General features: G+C 32.8%; 1 protein-coding gene across 1 annotated transcript; it reads right to left on the bottom strand.

The window, feature by feature from the left end:
• Positions 1 to 2,254: 2,254 nt before the first annotated feature.
• Positions 2,255 to 4,154, bottom strand: LOC143553453 (isoflavone reductase homolog A622-like). The gene is made up of 5 exons (XM_077043454.1): positions 3,902 to 4,154; positions 3,659 to 3,793; positions 3,199 to 3,436; positions 2,549 to 2,752; positions 2,255 to 2,462 (listed from the first exon to the last, which is right to left on the bottom strand). Exons 1-5 carry the CDS (start codon positions 4,082 to 4,084, stop codon positions 2,296 to 2,298), a joined length of 927 nt encoding a protein of 308 aa, XP_076899569.1. The 5' UTR covers positions 4,085 to 4,154; the 3' UTR covers positions 2,255 to 2,295.
• Between the last annotated feature and the right edge of the window lie 9,642 nt (positions 4,155 to 13,796).

Here is a 13,796-nt window from a genome sequence, read left to right as displayed (position 1 = left end):
TAATATGTTAGTGAGAATCAAGTATTATGGTCAGTTTGACTTTTGAAAGTCAAACTACCAAGAACAAAGAAAACAACCATAAAGACTCTTGAATTTGAGTGAGAATATGAAATAAGAGCGGGGATGGATGTAGGAAAGGGTCTTGTATTTATGGGACAAGGTTTGGAGGGTTAAACAAGAGGTTTGGAGGGTAAAAACCGAGTTTTGGTCAAAAGAACAAACAAGAAAACATGGTTGCAGCTGCTGTCTGGAGGTGCCGTCGCGCCACACGACGCCTTAGGTGCTCCCCCATTGCGTAGCGCGATGGGGTGGATGGCCAAGAGTTTTCAAAGTTTCAAAATTGGCAGTTTTGGCCCCCGAAGTTCGTTTTATGTGTTTTAACGCGTTTTAAGGACCGAAAATGATGTTTTCAAGACCCAACAAGTGTAAAACAATATTGTAATATAAAATCCATCATTTTGATTATATCGAGGGTTTCGGTTTACAAAACGGGTCAGCTTACATAATAAACAAATACGAAACGAAAATACGATTGACTCGAAATTTACGAATGTCACATCATTAAAACTCTTCTACCCATCTAACTAACCCAGTGTATTCCCATGCCACCCGTGTCACCCCAAAAGATTCTGGACCGAATCCCCTCTCAAAGATTCTGGACCGAATCCCCTCTCATAATCACAGAAGACATGCAAAACAAGGACATTTAGTACACATGAAAGTGCCCTTGAAACTAAAATAATCAAAGTAGCCCGAACATCAATATAAAGCATTAAAGCTTTCCATTTCAAAAGTTTCATCTTGAACTTATCAATAGTTAACGTGTCCTTCAACCTAGCAAGAATCGCTCCCAACAGTGAACCCAAATAGATAAATGAAATCTTTTGAGATTTACACTCCGCATAGAAGCAAATGATTTTATAACATTGTAATAAACTCAAACACCAATAAGATTAGATTTATGAAGATTACTCTTAAATCTAGAATTCAAAAAGAAGCAGTTTGGAGTCCTCGGACAAATATTATCCTTATTTCTTAGACCATGCCCTAAGGACAATTTTTATTTTACAAAAACAGTTGCATTATGCGAAGTTACATTAGGCATAATGCAAACTTTTTGTCAGATAATGCAATTTGAAAGACATAGTATCAAACATAAAGGTTGCATCAGGTGTAATACAACTTTACTTAATACAACTGTTTTTGTAAAATAAATGTTGCGTTATACGAATTTTGTAGTAGGAGATAAATACAAGTTATCCCCTCCAACCTGAATACCCTTAAATAACTCTGTCTCCACATAGAGTCCCTCCATAACAAGAATAAACATTAATAAACAAAAATAAAAATGGTTTCCAGTCTTCATGTCTCAAACCCATATCATTATCATGTATGCTGAATTCGATAGATGGACCCCATTCTTCTAAACAGAAGACCCTACATAATTACGACATACCCTAATCCATCCAATCCATTTATGTCCAAATCTCAATAACTCCGCAACTTTTTCTAACTTGACCCAACAAATAAAGTCGTAAACTTTTTCTAAATCAATCTTGAAAGTCATAAAATATTTGTTTTCTAATTTTCTTTGAACTGGTCCACAAACTCATTCATTATAAGAGGACCATCAAACTGATAATCCTTAATGAAAGGTGATTACTCAAAAACAACTATCCATTACCTTAGTCCTTATATTATCAAAATTCTTAGCTATAATTTTGTAATAAACACATATTAAACTTGTATGTCTAAAGTCATTAACCCGCACTGATCAAACCAATATGTCTAAAGTCATTAACCAACATCAGACTCCTAAAACTTTCGAATCATAGTAATAAATGAGGAATTGCACCCATTCGGAACACAAGAATCGTTGAAGAATTGATGAACAAAGTTACACACATGCATCAACCCGGATTAAATCTCAAAGTTGCTTATATAGCCAAAGCTAACCCAGTCTGGTGCGGGAGATTTTTCTCTACCAAATGTCCAGACAACTTCCTTTATTTTCTTAATATATATAGAATTCAATTTCAAAAAAATTATTTGGGCATTCTCCAAAGACTTAACCATGGACTACTCCCCATCATGGAGATTTATCGCTACCACATACCCATAATAAGTAATTCAGGTTTTAAAAATGAACAAAATATGCATAGAAATTAAGATATGACATGTAAATACCCAACCATTACAAATGTGTAATTCAAATCCAGAAAACAACATCAGTCTTTCAACAAGGAAAAGTATAATCGTTAACAATGATTATTCTGATACATGAAAGTGATACTTTTATGCAATTTTAGCAAGATACTCATCAATAGTGGTGTATTTTATCTCTGGATAAAGCTCGCTAGCCTCAACACCAAACGAAGGTTCAATCTCGAAGTTTGTCCCGTCTCCATTAATCAATACAGAATGTGTTATGGACAAAAGAATGCTTAACCCAAATGGAGCCTCTGCAAGATAGCAACTTATTATTTTCCGACAAATATTTTTTTGAGTCAACTCGTTTTAATTAAACGTGTTCTAAGATCAAACTCACCTTGGATATTTTTGAGAACTTGTTCTTCAGGAACATATGTTTTCTCGAGGGTCTTGCCAATCTTGCTTTCCCAAATGGAAACAATTTCATTAAATGACAATGTGTTGCCCGGAGGTCTGAAAATCAATGTCTTGTTCAATGTACGCGGGTCATCTACTGCTTTGATGGTAGTCAAAGCTATATCTTCTTCTTTGACGAAAACAGCTAGATAGAAACAATATAAAGGCATTAATAAATTCGCTCTTAGTAGTCTTTCGGTATGATCTCTATACAAAGAACAGAATGATCTCTAAACAATGAAGTGAATATATCAGTTTTGATGTATACAACTATAAAAGTATTGCACCAGTATATTTATGCCTTCAGTTTTTTAGGATTTAACTTCGTTGTTTTTTTATGTTTTGACAAAAAGATATACATGAATACTATTTTGTATACTAAAATCGCTACGAATTCAATATGTGTGACTGACTGACTGGCTGTGTCTTTTAGAAGCCGTACACAATATGTGTGCCAAATTATCTTTATTATGAAAAGTACAAATTTTAAAATCCGATTTATATACACCCTGAAAGGTTGAGTCGACTCTGATTCTATGTACGACAGCCCTTTACTTTTTTGACTTACAGATTATGCGTTAATGAGTGTACCTTTGGGGTTTCCATCTCCGAGGATGGTAATCTTCTCTCTAGGGGCGGTGTATGTGTCCATTTGCCCCAAGTTTGGTAAAAAGTAGCCTGCAAAACCATTGCAGGCAACGAAAGTGTGTGGGATTTCTGCGGCTTCAATTGCTCTACGAATGCTCACCTTGCCTGCAAAGATGCTCTTCGCTGGTTCGACAGCATTGACATGGTCAACATCGGTTCCAAATTCCGAAGGTAGAAATCTCTACATAAATATTAAAAGTATTGGTTAAGTATGTATTGAGTATATCTAGAGCCAGCGGACTCATACTTGAGCCATCGGACTCGTACTTGCACCAACTAAACGAAAACGAATAAGCTAGAAATGATCCAACTTAGAAGGATATTGGATTGGATGAATATTCGAAAATGTTTAATTATACAATCAACTAGTCAACTGTATATGCATAAACAAAACTATAAGTACCTTAACATTTCCTGCTTCTTTAATTGCTGCAATGAGCTTGAGTTGATCAGCTATCAGTTCACCACCTACCGTCGAGATCACAACATCGACTTGCTTGATCGCCTTCACTAAACTTTCATGATCATTAATATCTCCCTGAAAATGGTTCAAGAAAATAATATATTAATTTGCCTTAGAAATGCCTTAAAAGGGTCAAGAAAAACAGGATTATCATCACACAAAGTAAAGTAAGGCTCTACTTACAATTAGAATAGTGGCACCAAGGGTTTTGAAATTGTCTACGAGCTTGGATTTTTCTGGATGTGTGGTTGTGCCTTCTCTGATCAAAACATAAGTCGGGTTTGCCTCTTTTGCGCTTGCCTCTACGATGAACTTTCCGATGTACCCGGTCCCTCCGATGATCAAGATCTTGCTTTTCTGTGCCATTGAGATATTGCCGGCCTTCAAAACAAAGTAGTTGGTTTTACTTTTTTAGTGAGAAGAGAGCTATGGAAACTGATACATGGCATAGATAGTATATATAGAAATCATTATGTGATTATAATTATATTAAATAATATAATATACTTTTGGTGAGTTGTTGTCATCGATAAACTTTTTTTTTTTTTTTAAGATTGCTACATCCAAATGCATCGAATGATAAAACTGACCGTTGAAGATGAGTAGTGGATGACATCATGACAAACGCAACCAATGGTATCTAGAAAGAAACATGATTTATTAAAAATTTAAGATACTGATTTTGAATGAATTAGTAAGCGAAGACTACGCGTAATATCTATGAATTTGTGTATAGCGACTTGAATTTTTAAGTAGTTTATGTTTTATCAGTCGTGTTAGTGCCATCGTGTATTCAATAATTTGTGTATGTTCACATATATTATTAAAATATATATACTAGTTTTGCTAAAGGGAACATGATTTGAAATAATTTTTAATTTGTATTTGTTTTCTCCGAAAGTTATCGCTAAACATTACAAGTATGTATACCAAATTCTTTATTTTTCGTCCTAACCCTATAAATTCTAATTTAGGTCATTCTCTTAAACAATAAGTCAATAACATTAATAAATCTACCTTTTGGTCTTTTATTAAATTTCGTAACATAACATTTGGTTTCATAGTGATTATTCTAAATGCCTGATTGCGAATTAATTATTTAAAATGCATTAAAAAATAGTAAAATACAAGAATATGCATAATGTAGATGCACGGCATTCAAGTCATTCCACATATTTATAATTAAACAATTGATTAGTTTAAATGGCATCTTTTGTTAATATAATACAATATTTTGTAACTAAATCATTAAAAGAAAAAAAAAACCTTAAGGGATAATGCAATGAGATACCAATATGTTTCGTGGCACATTGACAAAGACACGACCTTTAAAAAAATAACTAGAAGGTTTTGTTTCAAGTATCCCAAGTGACAGAAATTCGTCATTGAAGAAAAAAAAAGATAACGCAATGAGAAAGGGAGAACAATTATTTGTAATTTTCTCCATTATTTTGAACAATATTTTATAATATTCCTCCATTATTTTTAACAACGAACATTAAACAAACATGACTAGCAATAAACATTTCAATTCTTTGCTAGTTAGACCAAAACAACCACCTCATTCGTATATTTGAAACAATTTTCAGACCATTTAGAACTTGGAAGGTGTTAGATATGACGCTTGGTTTGATTTTTTTTTTAAATGGCTTGTTTAATGGAGAACATGGGAATAAAGACCGTTAGGTACAATTAGGGGAATACTTACGGCTTGTTTACTCGTTGAGAGTTAGTTAAAATTCTCTCTCGTTTGTATAATTCATTTTCTTACGTTCTTGTTTCTCTGTATTCGTAACCAATAAACAATCGTTTGCCTTAATTCAATTTCATGTGTTCATTGTTAATTCATGATATCAAATCGTTCGTATCATTAGTGTGTTGGGGATTTCTACAATCGTATATCTTAGAAAAATCTAACAGTCGTGAAACACTTTCATATCTAAACTATTTGTTGGTTTCCAAATGTTTTGACCGGATAAAACTTAGATTGAGTGCAAGAATCAAAATGGACATTGAGAGAGTTTTTGAACCAGAGAACATATCGTATGATCAAACTACGTTATATTAGGGTTGTAGGTCCTATGCGCGGATCAAACAACACAATGACTAGTCTACTTGGATCAATCTCAACATTAGCTAGCGGAAATCACTAGTGAGGAACCGAGATCTCAGATCTTGTTTGGTTGGCTTATTACCGGAAATAGAAGAGATAAAGGAGTTGAGTGAGAGTTGGTATTAGGATAAGGTTGTAGTTTTTCGAAAGGTTATTTGTGCATGAGAAGCTTGCACTATTTATAGTACAAGTCTCATGCATCTATCTTCATTACCAAAGGCCAAATGGGCTAGATTACATGACCTTGGCCCCAAACATACAAAGCAAACAAACCGACTAGCTAACTAAAATAAAAATTACAACATGAGTAAATACAAATGACTATTGAACAAAACATGACCTTACAATCTCCCTCTAGTCTTTAGTGTTTAGTCTTTTAGCCCTTGTCTTCAGTCGGTCTTTAGTATTTAGTCTTTTAACACTTGCTTTGTTTAGTTTTACAACGGATTTCATAATCCATTTCCCTAAGCTGTAAGGCCCCGTTACCGGTGCCTCACTTTTGATTTTGGATTTACTCATAAACACAGTTCTAAATATCAGAGTTAATCAAAACTTTACGTGGAATATAAAACTTCAACATAACATATTATATAACTTTCCAATCTTGTCTTAACAAACATTCATAGTCATTCAAAAACAAAACATAGTCTTTAAAACATCACATCATTTCCTTGAGATGCCAGTATCTTCAATTTCATGCCATGTGTCCTCATCAAGCGAGCTGCCTTATCCTACTCACATGCGTGCATACTAAAAGTCAGCTACGCTGAGTAAGTTCTAGTTAATCAGATAACTTACTTTGTGTATACATATACGTGCCCGAAGGTACCCATTACATACTTAACCTGTTCATCATACGTCCATATACATTCACAACTAACCTTACATTATAAAGAGCATTTCACCCTACATACCTCGGATATTATTAGGGTCCAGTGCCCTACATCCTCGGATATTATTAGGGTCTGGTCTCCCTTCTTCCTCAGATATTATTAAGGTTCGGTACCCTCCATCCTCGGATATTGTTAGGGTCCGGTCCCCCTTTCTTCCCTACTATCATGCCATACATTTCCATATATATATATATATATATATATAATTATAAGTTTCATACTTAGATACATCATTCATTCATCATATACAACAATCATATCATCAAACCATCACCTGGCAGTACATGCAATATCCCAAGATCATTCACGCACCCACAAGCACTCATTCATACATAAATCATATAAGGTATACACTTACCACTTATGGTAAGTGTATTAACTAATCACATCGAGTATTCACACAGCCCCGAAAACATAACAAGGAATGGGGCTAGAAACTCACCTGGATCATGTTTCGCTCTCCGTTGATCGTTATCCCTTTCTTTAATTGAGCTCTGCTAACTGTATATGAGTTACACGTATCAATACTTGTCCTAATTGTATTGCTCGTATTACAGCCAAAATGGCTAAGTCTGATATAATCTAATGGTCTTGTTTTAGATTACAATTACTTAGAATATTTCATTCCTAAAACACTTATCATTTTCAATTACCCTTGTTCACTGGATTACAATTGTGTTCAAGTGTTTCTAAGTACTCGGGTCATCATTGCATGACAACATGCATATTGGTTTTGGGTATTGTGTGTTTTCAAATCTACAATGTAACCGAGTGTACACTTGTAATTGAATTGACATTGTGATCGAATCATACTTTGTATTCGGATGACTCGTTATAATCGAGTCCTCAATGTATTCAATCATTAAGAGTGTAATCGAAATGACCCTTGTAAAAGAGTCTCCTTTTGTAATCGAATCTCTTTATTGTATTCGAGTTAAGGATTGTAATCGGATTGAGATTCGTAATCGATTGTATTATTGTAAGCGAAAATCCACTTGTAATCGATTACATTATTGTAACCGAGTTGAACCATGTAATCGAATACAACAAAGTAAGAGAATATGGATTTGTAAGCGAATGAACACATGTAATCGATTAGACTTGTGACCGAGTTGATCTAATGTAAGCGAGTTACCAATGTGATCGAATACAACAAATTAAACGAATCAACCCATTGTAATCGTTAGAATCTTGAAATCGAACGAGCTGGTCTTTATTTAAGTATTAGGTCATGGTTTGGTCCTTTATCATCGTTATCTTTGCTTGCTTTAACCCTAACACCTTGTTATGGCTCGGTATGGACCATAAATGTTTCCCTAACCGTTCTCGGCCAAAACTTAACCCGGTTAACCATAAAGTTTGAACCTTTATGGCTAAAAATGTTTAAGGCTAGATCTAGGGTTTCTTTTATGAACCATACTTATCCATTAGTTCGTTATGTCCATTTTAATCATCAAGTTTGCGACTTTATGACTTATCTAGCCCCGATCTACTCTAGGGTTTAGTTTCATAACAATCCGTTCATAAAAACATAACCTTTAAAGATAAAGAACATACCTTTACTCGTTTTTTGGCTGTGGTTTAGCTTGGTTATGAACTACAATCTTGTATCTTGCTTGCATATCAAAGATTTATCAAGATTTAGGCTAGGTTTGATCTTGGATCTTCTTCTTTCTCTCACGGCCGTAAGTTTGTGTGTGTATGTGTGTGTAGAGAATAAGATGGAGAGAAATGAGGTTTTAGGGTTTTAGGGAAGTTTAAGAGAGTATTTATACTCTCTTAAGCCCATGGACCTAAGACCCATCTCATCCCTTATTCCATTTTTTCCCACCCAAGTCCATACTCCTTATCATTTTTAATACTAATTAAATATTAGCACACGTTCACAACATAACTTTCCTTTATGTAATATTATAAAAGTGTAGGATGTTACATAAACAGTATAAGTACTCAAAACATTCCTCATATACGATCTATATACTATTAAAGTAATACAATTTCATTTGTCATTCACTTAACATCTACCTATACTATTAAAGTAATAAAATTTCATATGTCATTCAGTTAGACCATCTACATAGGTTGTCAAGTGTACATGTTTCCATTTTTACAATTTTTCCTTCATGAATGATAACATAAAAATATGTTGTTGGTGAGATCCGAACTCACTACCTTGTATTTAAAATGTTTGTAGCTTACCAACTCAACTAAGATGAATTGATGTTAGTATTATCTTTTTCTTAATTTGTATATATTCACAACCTTCCATTTTGATTTATTTTAAAATACAAATAACAATTATTCTTACTAATATATGTGTTTTAGGAAATTATTTATATCTTATGAATCCGTAAGATATGTTATATATATATACAGGGGATGGTTCAAGAGAGAAATGATATTATTGCAAGAAATGTAAGAAATGAATATGAACCACTAGTTTTGTTTTAAGTTTCAAATGCTTAAATCTAAATAAAGAAAATATTAATTATTCTCTTTCTTCAATTAATATAACTAGTAAACTATAATACTTATCTATTTAATTAATATAACTAATTAAATTATTATAATTAGAAAATATTAAGAACTCATTTATTTTTTGAATTTTTATCCTACACAAGTATAATTTATTCATACATTAAAATTTCTTTCTATCCAAAACTAATTTCTTCCAACTCAATATATTAATATCCATCAACACATACTTACATTATGATAAATAATACCAAAAAACTATTATACATGTGTTTGTATTAGATATCAACAAAAACATACAACCTACACAAAAACGTATAATCTACACTTGTTCTAAGAATAAGACAACATATAACCTACACACGAAAAACATTTTACATACACACAAAATTCATCATCAATAAAATACACACGCACACGAAAACATTTAACCTACACACAAAAAACATATAACCTACACACGGAAATTTTATCTTACACAAATACAATTTATTCCTACATTAGTTTCTTTTCAAAACCAATTTCTTCAAACTCAACATACCAATATCCTTCAACACGTAGTTACATTGTGATACATAATACAAAAAATTATCTTACACATATTTGCATTAAATGTCAATAAAAAATATACAATCTACACAAAAACATATAACCTACACTTGTTTTAAGAATAAGAAAACATATAGCTTACATACGAAAAACATATGACCTACGCATGTGTATGGTATGTGTATCTTTGTGTAGTTTATATAATTGTTGATGTCAAATTACATATGTAAGCTATATACTTTTTGTATGTTGTAAGTTTTTATTGCTCAAAACAAGTGTATGTTATATAACTTTGTGAAAGTTGTATATTAATTGTTTACATTTAATGGACACATTTATATGATATTTTTTTATTATTATTTATGACAATAATTTTTATAGGCATGCTAATTTTTATAGGCATGAAATTAAAAAAAAGTAATTTCCACTCATTATATATGCTAATATAATGAGTGGAAATTATTTTTTTAATATAAAGAAATAGTATTATATGAATAAATTGTATTTGTGTTGAATAAAATGAAGAATGTGTAAATAAAAAATAAAACTAAAGTAGTGCTTTTATCTTTTTAATTATTATAGTTAAATTAGCTAGATATATTAATTAGAGAGAGATTTATTATAGTTATATTAGTTATATTAATTGGAGAGAGATGGTGCATTTATTGTTATATTTACATTTTTTTATTTATTTTTAAGTATTTAAAATTTAAAAAAACTAGTGGTCCATATTCATTTCTTTCAATAATATCATTTCTTTCTTGAACTTAAACATATATATATATATATATATATATATATATATATAGGTTTGATCAAATACAAATGAAATTAACGTGCTAAACGTGAGAATCAATTAGAGTAATTATATATACAAGTAGAATAATTACGTAATTACTCTATGATGTAATTACGTTATTACTCTACTTATATATATAATTACTCTACTTGATTCTCACGTTTAGCACGTTAATTTAATTTGTATGTTAACCTTCCCATATATATATAACTAAATTATAATTAATATTTTATGTAATGGTAATTATATTACGAAAAATATTAAAATACAAACAGAGAAAAAAATGAGAAATATGAGAATGTTATGTGCCCTAAAAATGTTCAAGAAAAATAATAAAAAAATTCATAATTCAAAATATAAATAAGAAACAAAAAAAACTAAAAGTGTCATCCGTCTTTCTTGATAAAAACCCAAAAAGACGATTTCGAAAAAAAATACCCAATAACGAAAAAAACACAATGTTAAATAAAAAGGACATAATAGATCACAAAATATAACGCAATCGTGAGCAAAATATAAAACAATGTTAAGTAATATAACACAATATTAAGAAAAAAAAAGACACAATATTAATGAAAAATGTCATAATCGATGACGAAAATAAACAAAAAAATACAATGATATATAAAAGACACAATAATCATTTTCCTCAATATTATTTTTTTTTTGTTTTTTTAGAACCAAGAAGACCGGGGAACATTTTTGTTTTTGTTTGTTTTTAATTTTTTCGTTATTCTTTTTTAATTTTAAGTTATAATTCTTTTTATTTTTTAAAAAAGTTTTCTTATCCCCCGTATGTTTTTCATCCTTCTCATTGTTTTCTTCTTATATAAAACTAGTGTGTTTTCTTAGCGCACGTTGCGCAAGAAACTTGATAACGGGGTCGAGTTTTTAAATGCAAATATATAAATATATCATAACGACTATCACCTCAATAAAAAATTATTTATCTAAGTATAAAAAATTGGTTTGTATCATTTCGGCTCCTTACAATATCATTATGGTACTACACTCACTATATAACTTACAATAAAAAATATTATATTTTATTGCGAACACAATTTCATTTTCAACTAAAGTTATATACTTTATTGTGAAAACACATTCGTTCATTCGTTTTAACGGCGCTACATAAATGAAATAAACATGTCGTAATGACACACTAAAAAATCTAAAAAAAAAACTTAGTATGGTGGTCATAAAAAAGATCATTAACTTAAATATACATATATAATAACAAATTATGGAACATATTAAAACCATGAATACTTTAAGGGTCAAAATTAATCAAAGTTTGGCAAAAAAAAAAAAAAGAAAATACTTGTAGGTTCCCAGCCGGATCTACACGAGATATCTCGTTCTACGTAGGTGCGAAATCCCTACGTAAGACGTTACGAGCGTAGAAGACGATACGAGTTAACACAATCGATCACACGTTACAATAAACAAATACTCGTTATATTGCAACCTTAAACACGTGATATCAATCACTGATTACAGGACTCTCTGACTCGTAAACTCGAAATAACAAAACTTCTTAATGTTTGTTGCTTTTGATTAAGTCGTAACCTAATCAATATATAACACGACAACTTCGCCTGGCATGTTCAGGCGAAGTTGTCCCTAACTTCGCTTGTCTAACAAGTTCGCCTATATAAGCGAACTTGTTAGCTAACTTCGCTTACATCAAATACAAAACATTACAAACTCGATTACAGACACTAGACACTGAACTACTGACATCATGCACCAACAGACTCCCCATTGGCAGTAGCTTCATCTCTTTATCTTCAAGCACGTGTCTTGTAATCTTCAACAATCTTGAATCTTCATCTTTAAGCATTCACTCCTTCTCGTACACATACCGACACAACTCTTTGATATTTCCTCGCTTCGTCTTTCCAAGCAGGAATATAAAAGATTTTCTTCTCATTCAGCACCTGCAGATCAGCTCGAGACAGGTTCACCAGATGCATCGGATCATAGACTCTCAGCAGCTCTTGTTCATCTTCATCTTCCATCACTGCTTCAGCTGTCTCACAATCTACATACCACCACTTCAACTCTTTGAGCACATCCTTGGGCATTTGTTTCATCGGCACTTCTTTCAAACACCGGATCGATTTATACTTCATAATCATCCAAGGCTTGCCATCTGCTCTCAACCCTCTATCTTTATCTTTGATAAGTTTACCCTTCTGTGGTTTCAGCAGCTCGAACTTCTTTTCCTTTATACTCTCCTTCCATACTATCTTCCCAATGACTCTAGCCATGTTGTCATCACTTCGATTTATCAATCCCAATCTGGCTAAGTCTTTCACTTCACACTCTGGCAATGTGTTCAACGATCTCAACAATCTTTTGAAGTACTGAACGCCATCATACCTTTTAATCACGAAGAGCCTCAACTGCTCATCGTATATCCAACAAATAATCCCCTTTCTCGCTTCAGCATAGCCTCTAATGTTGTAACTCTTCTTAAACATTGTAGGGACCGCTGGTTTCTTCGTTTTGACGAACCACTGAGCATAGCCTTCTTTCCATCTAGGCTGCTCTTCCCATTCAGTCTCATCATTCCCATCTCTTTACTCATATCTGCGTTATCGACTTCTGGAATCTCATGCTCTACATTCTCTTCTACTATCTCTCCCTCTTCTATCTCATCATCAATCACAATCTGTTCACCAATCTTCTCTATCTCATCACTCGGTAATGCATCATCATCACACATAAAGTCATCATCCATCTCCTCAACCTCCACTACCACCAAATCATCACCACCAGCTGCAGTTGTCGACTCCCCCTGAGTTGTGGAAGTCCCAAGAGCTTATACAGTTCTTGGCAACTCACCACCTGCACCTTTCGATGCATTGGGATCATCGTCTCGATCATTTCTCCTCTTGGTCCTCAACTCATCGCCTTTACAGCTTGTCTCCCCCTGAGATGCCAAGAACTCCTTCAGAGCATCTATGATTTTTCCATGTTCTACCAGCAGGGACAACTGCATCTGATTCTCTGCAACTAGGCGTTGAATAGCCTGGGTCTGGATAAGATTAATCCTTGACTGTTTTGCCACGACCCGTTTAAGTGCTGCTATTCGTTCTGAGTCTGATAAGGTTGCATCGAAATCAAACCTCAGATGTGATATATCTTGAGTGTACTGAGGAGGGATTTCCGATGTAACCGGGACCTCAGAAGTAGACGTAACCGCAGGTGGTATCGTCACCGATAACCCTGCAGTGGCCACAA

This window comes from Bidens hawaiensis, unplaced genomic scaffold (genome assembly GCF_021521415.1).
Source record: "Bidens hawaiensis isolate Kalapana, Puna unplaced genomic scaffold, B.hawaiensis_p1.1 tig00017241_1, whole genome shotgun sequence".
NCBI classification, from domain to species: Eukaryota; Viridiplantae; Streptophyta; class Magnoliopsida; order Asterales; family Asteraceae; genus Bidens; species Bidens hawaiensis.
Note: the sequence above shows the minus strand (reverse complement) of the source record. Positions and strands in the feature narration are given on the sequence as shown.

Coding starts and splice junctions, on each gene's coding strand:
- LOC143553453 (XM_077043454.1), bottom strand. CDS start 4,084: ATGGCACAGAAAAGCAAGATCTTGATCATCGGAGGGACCGGGTACATC. Junction 3,437..3,658: donor AAGAAGCAGGAAATGTTAAG/GTACTTATAGTT, acceptor ATATTTATGTAG/AGATTTCTACCTTCGGAATT. Junction 2,753..3,198: donor CGGAGATGGAAACCCCAAAG/GTACACTCATTA, acceptor GTTTCTATCTAG/CTGTTTTCGTCAAAGAAGAA.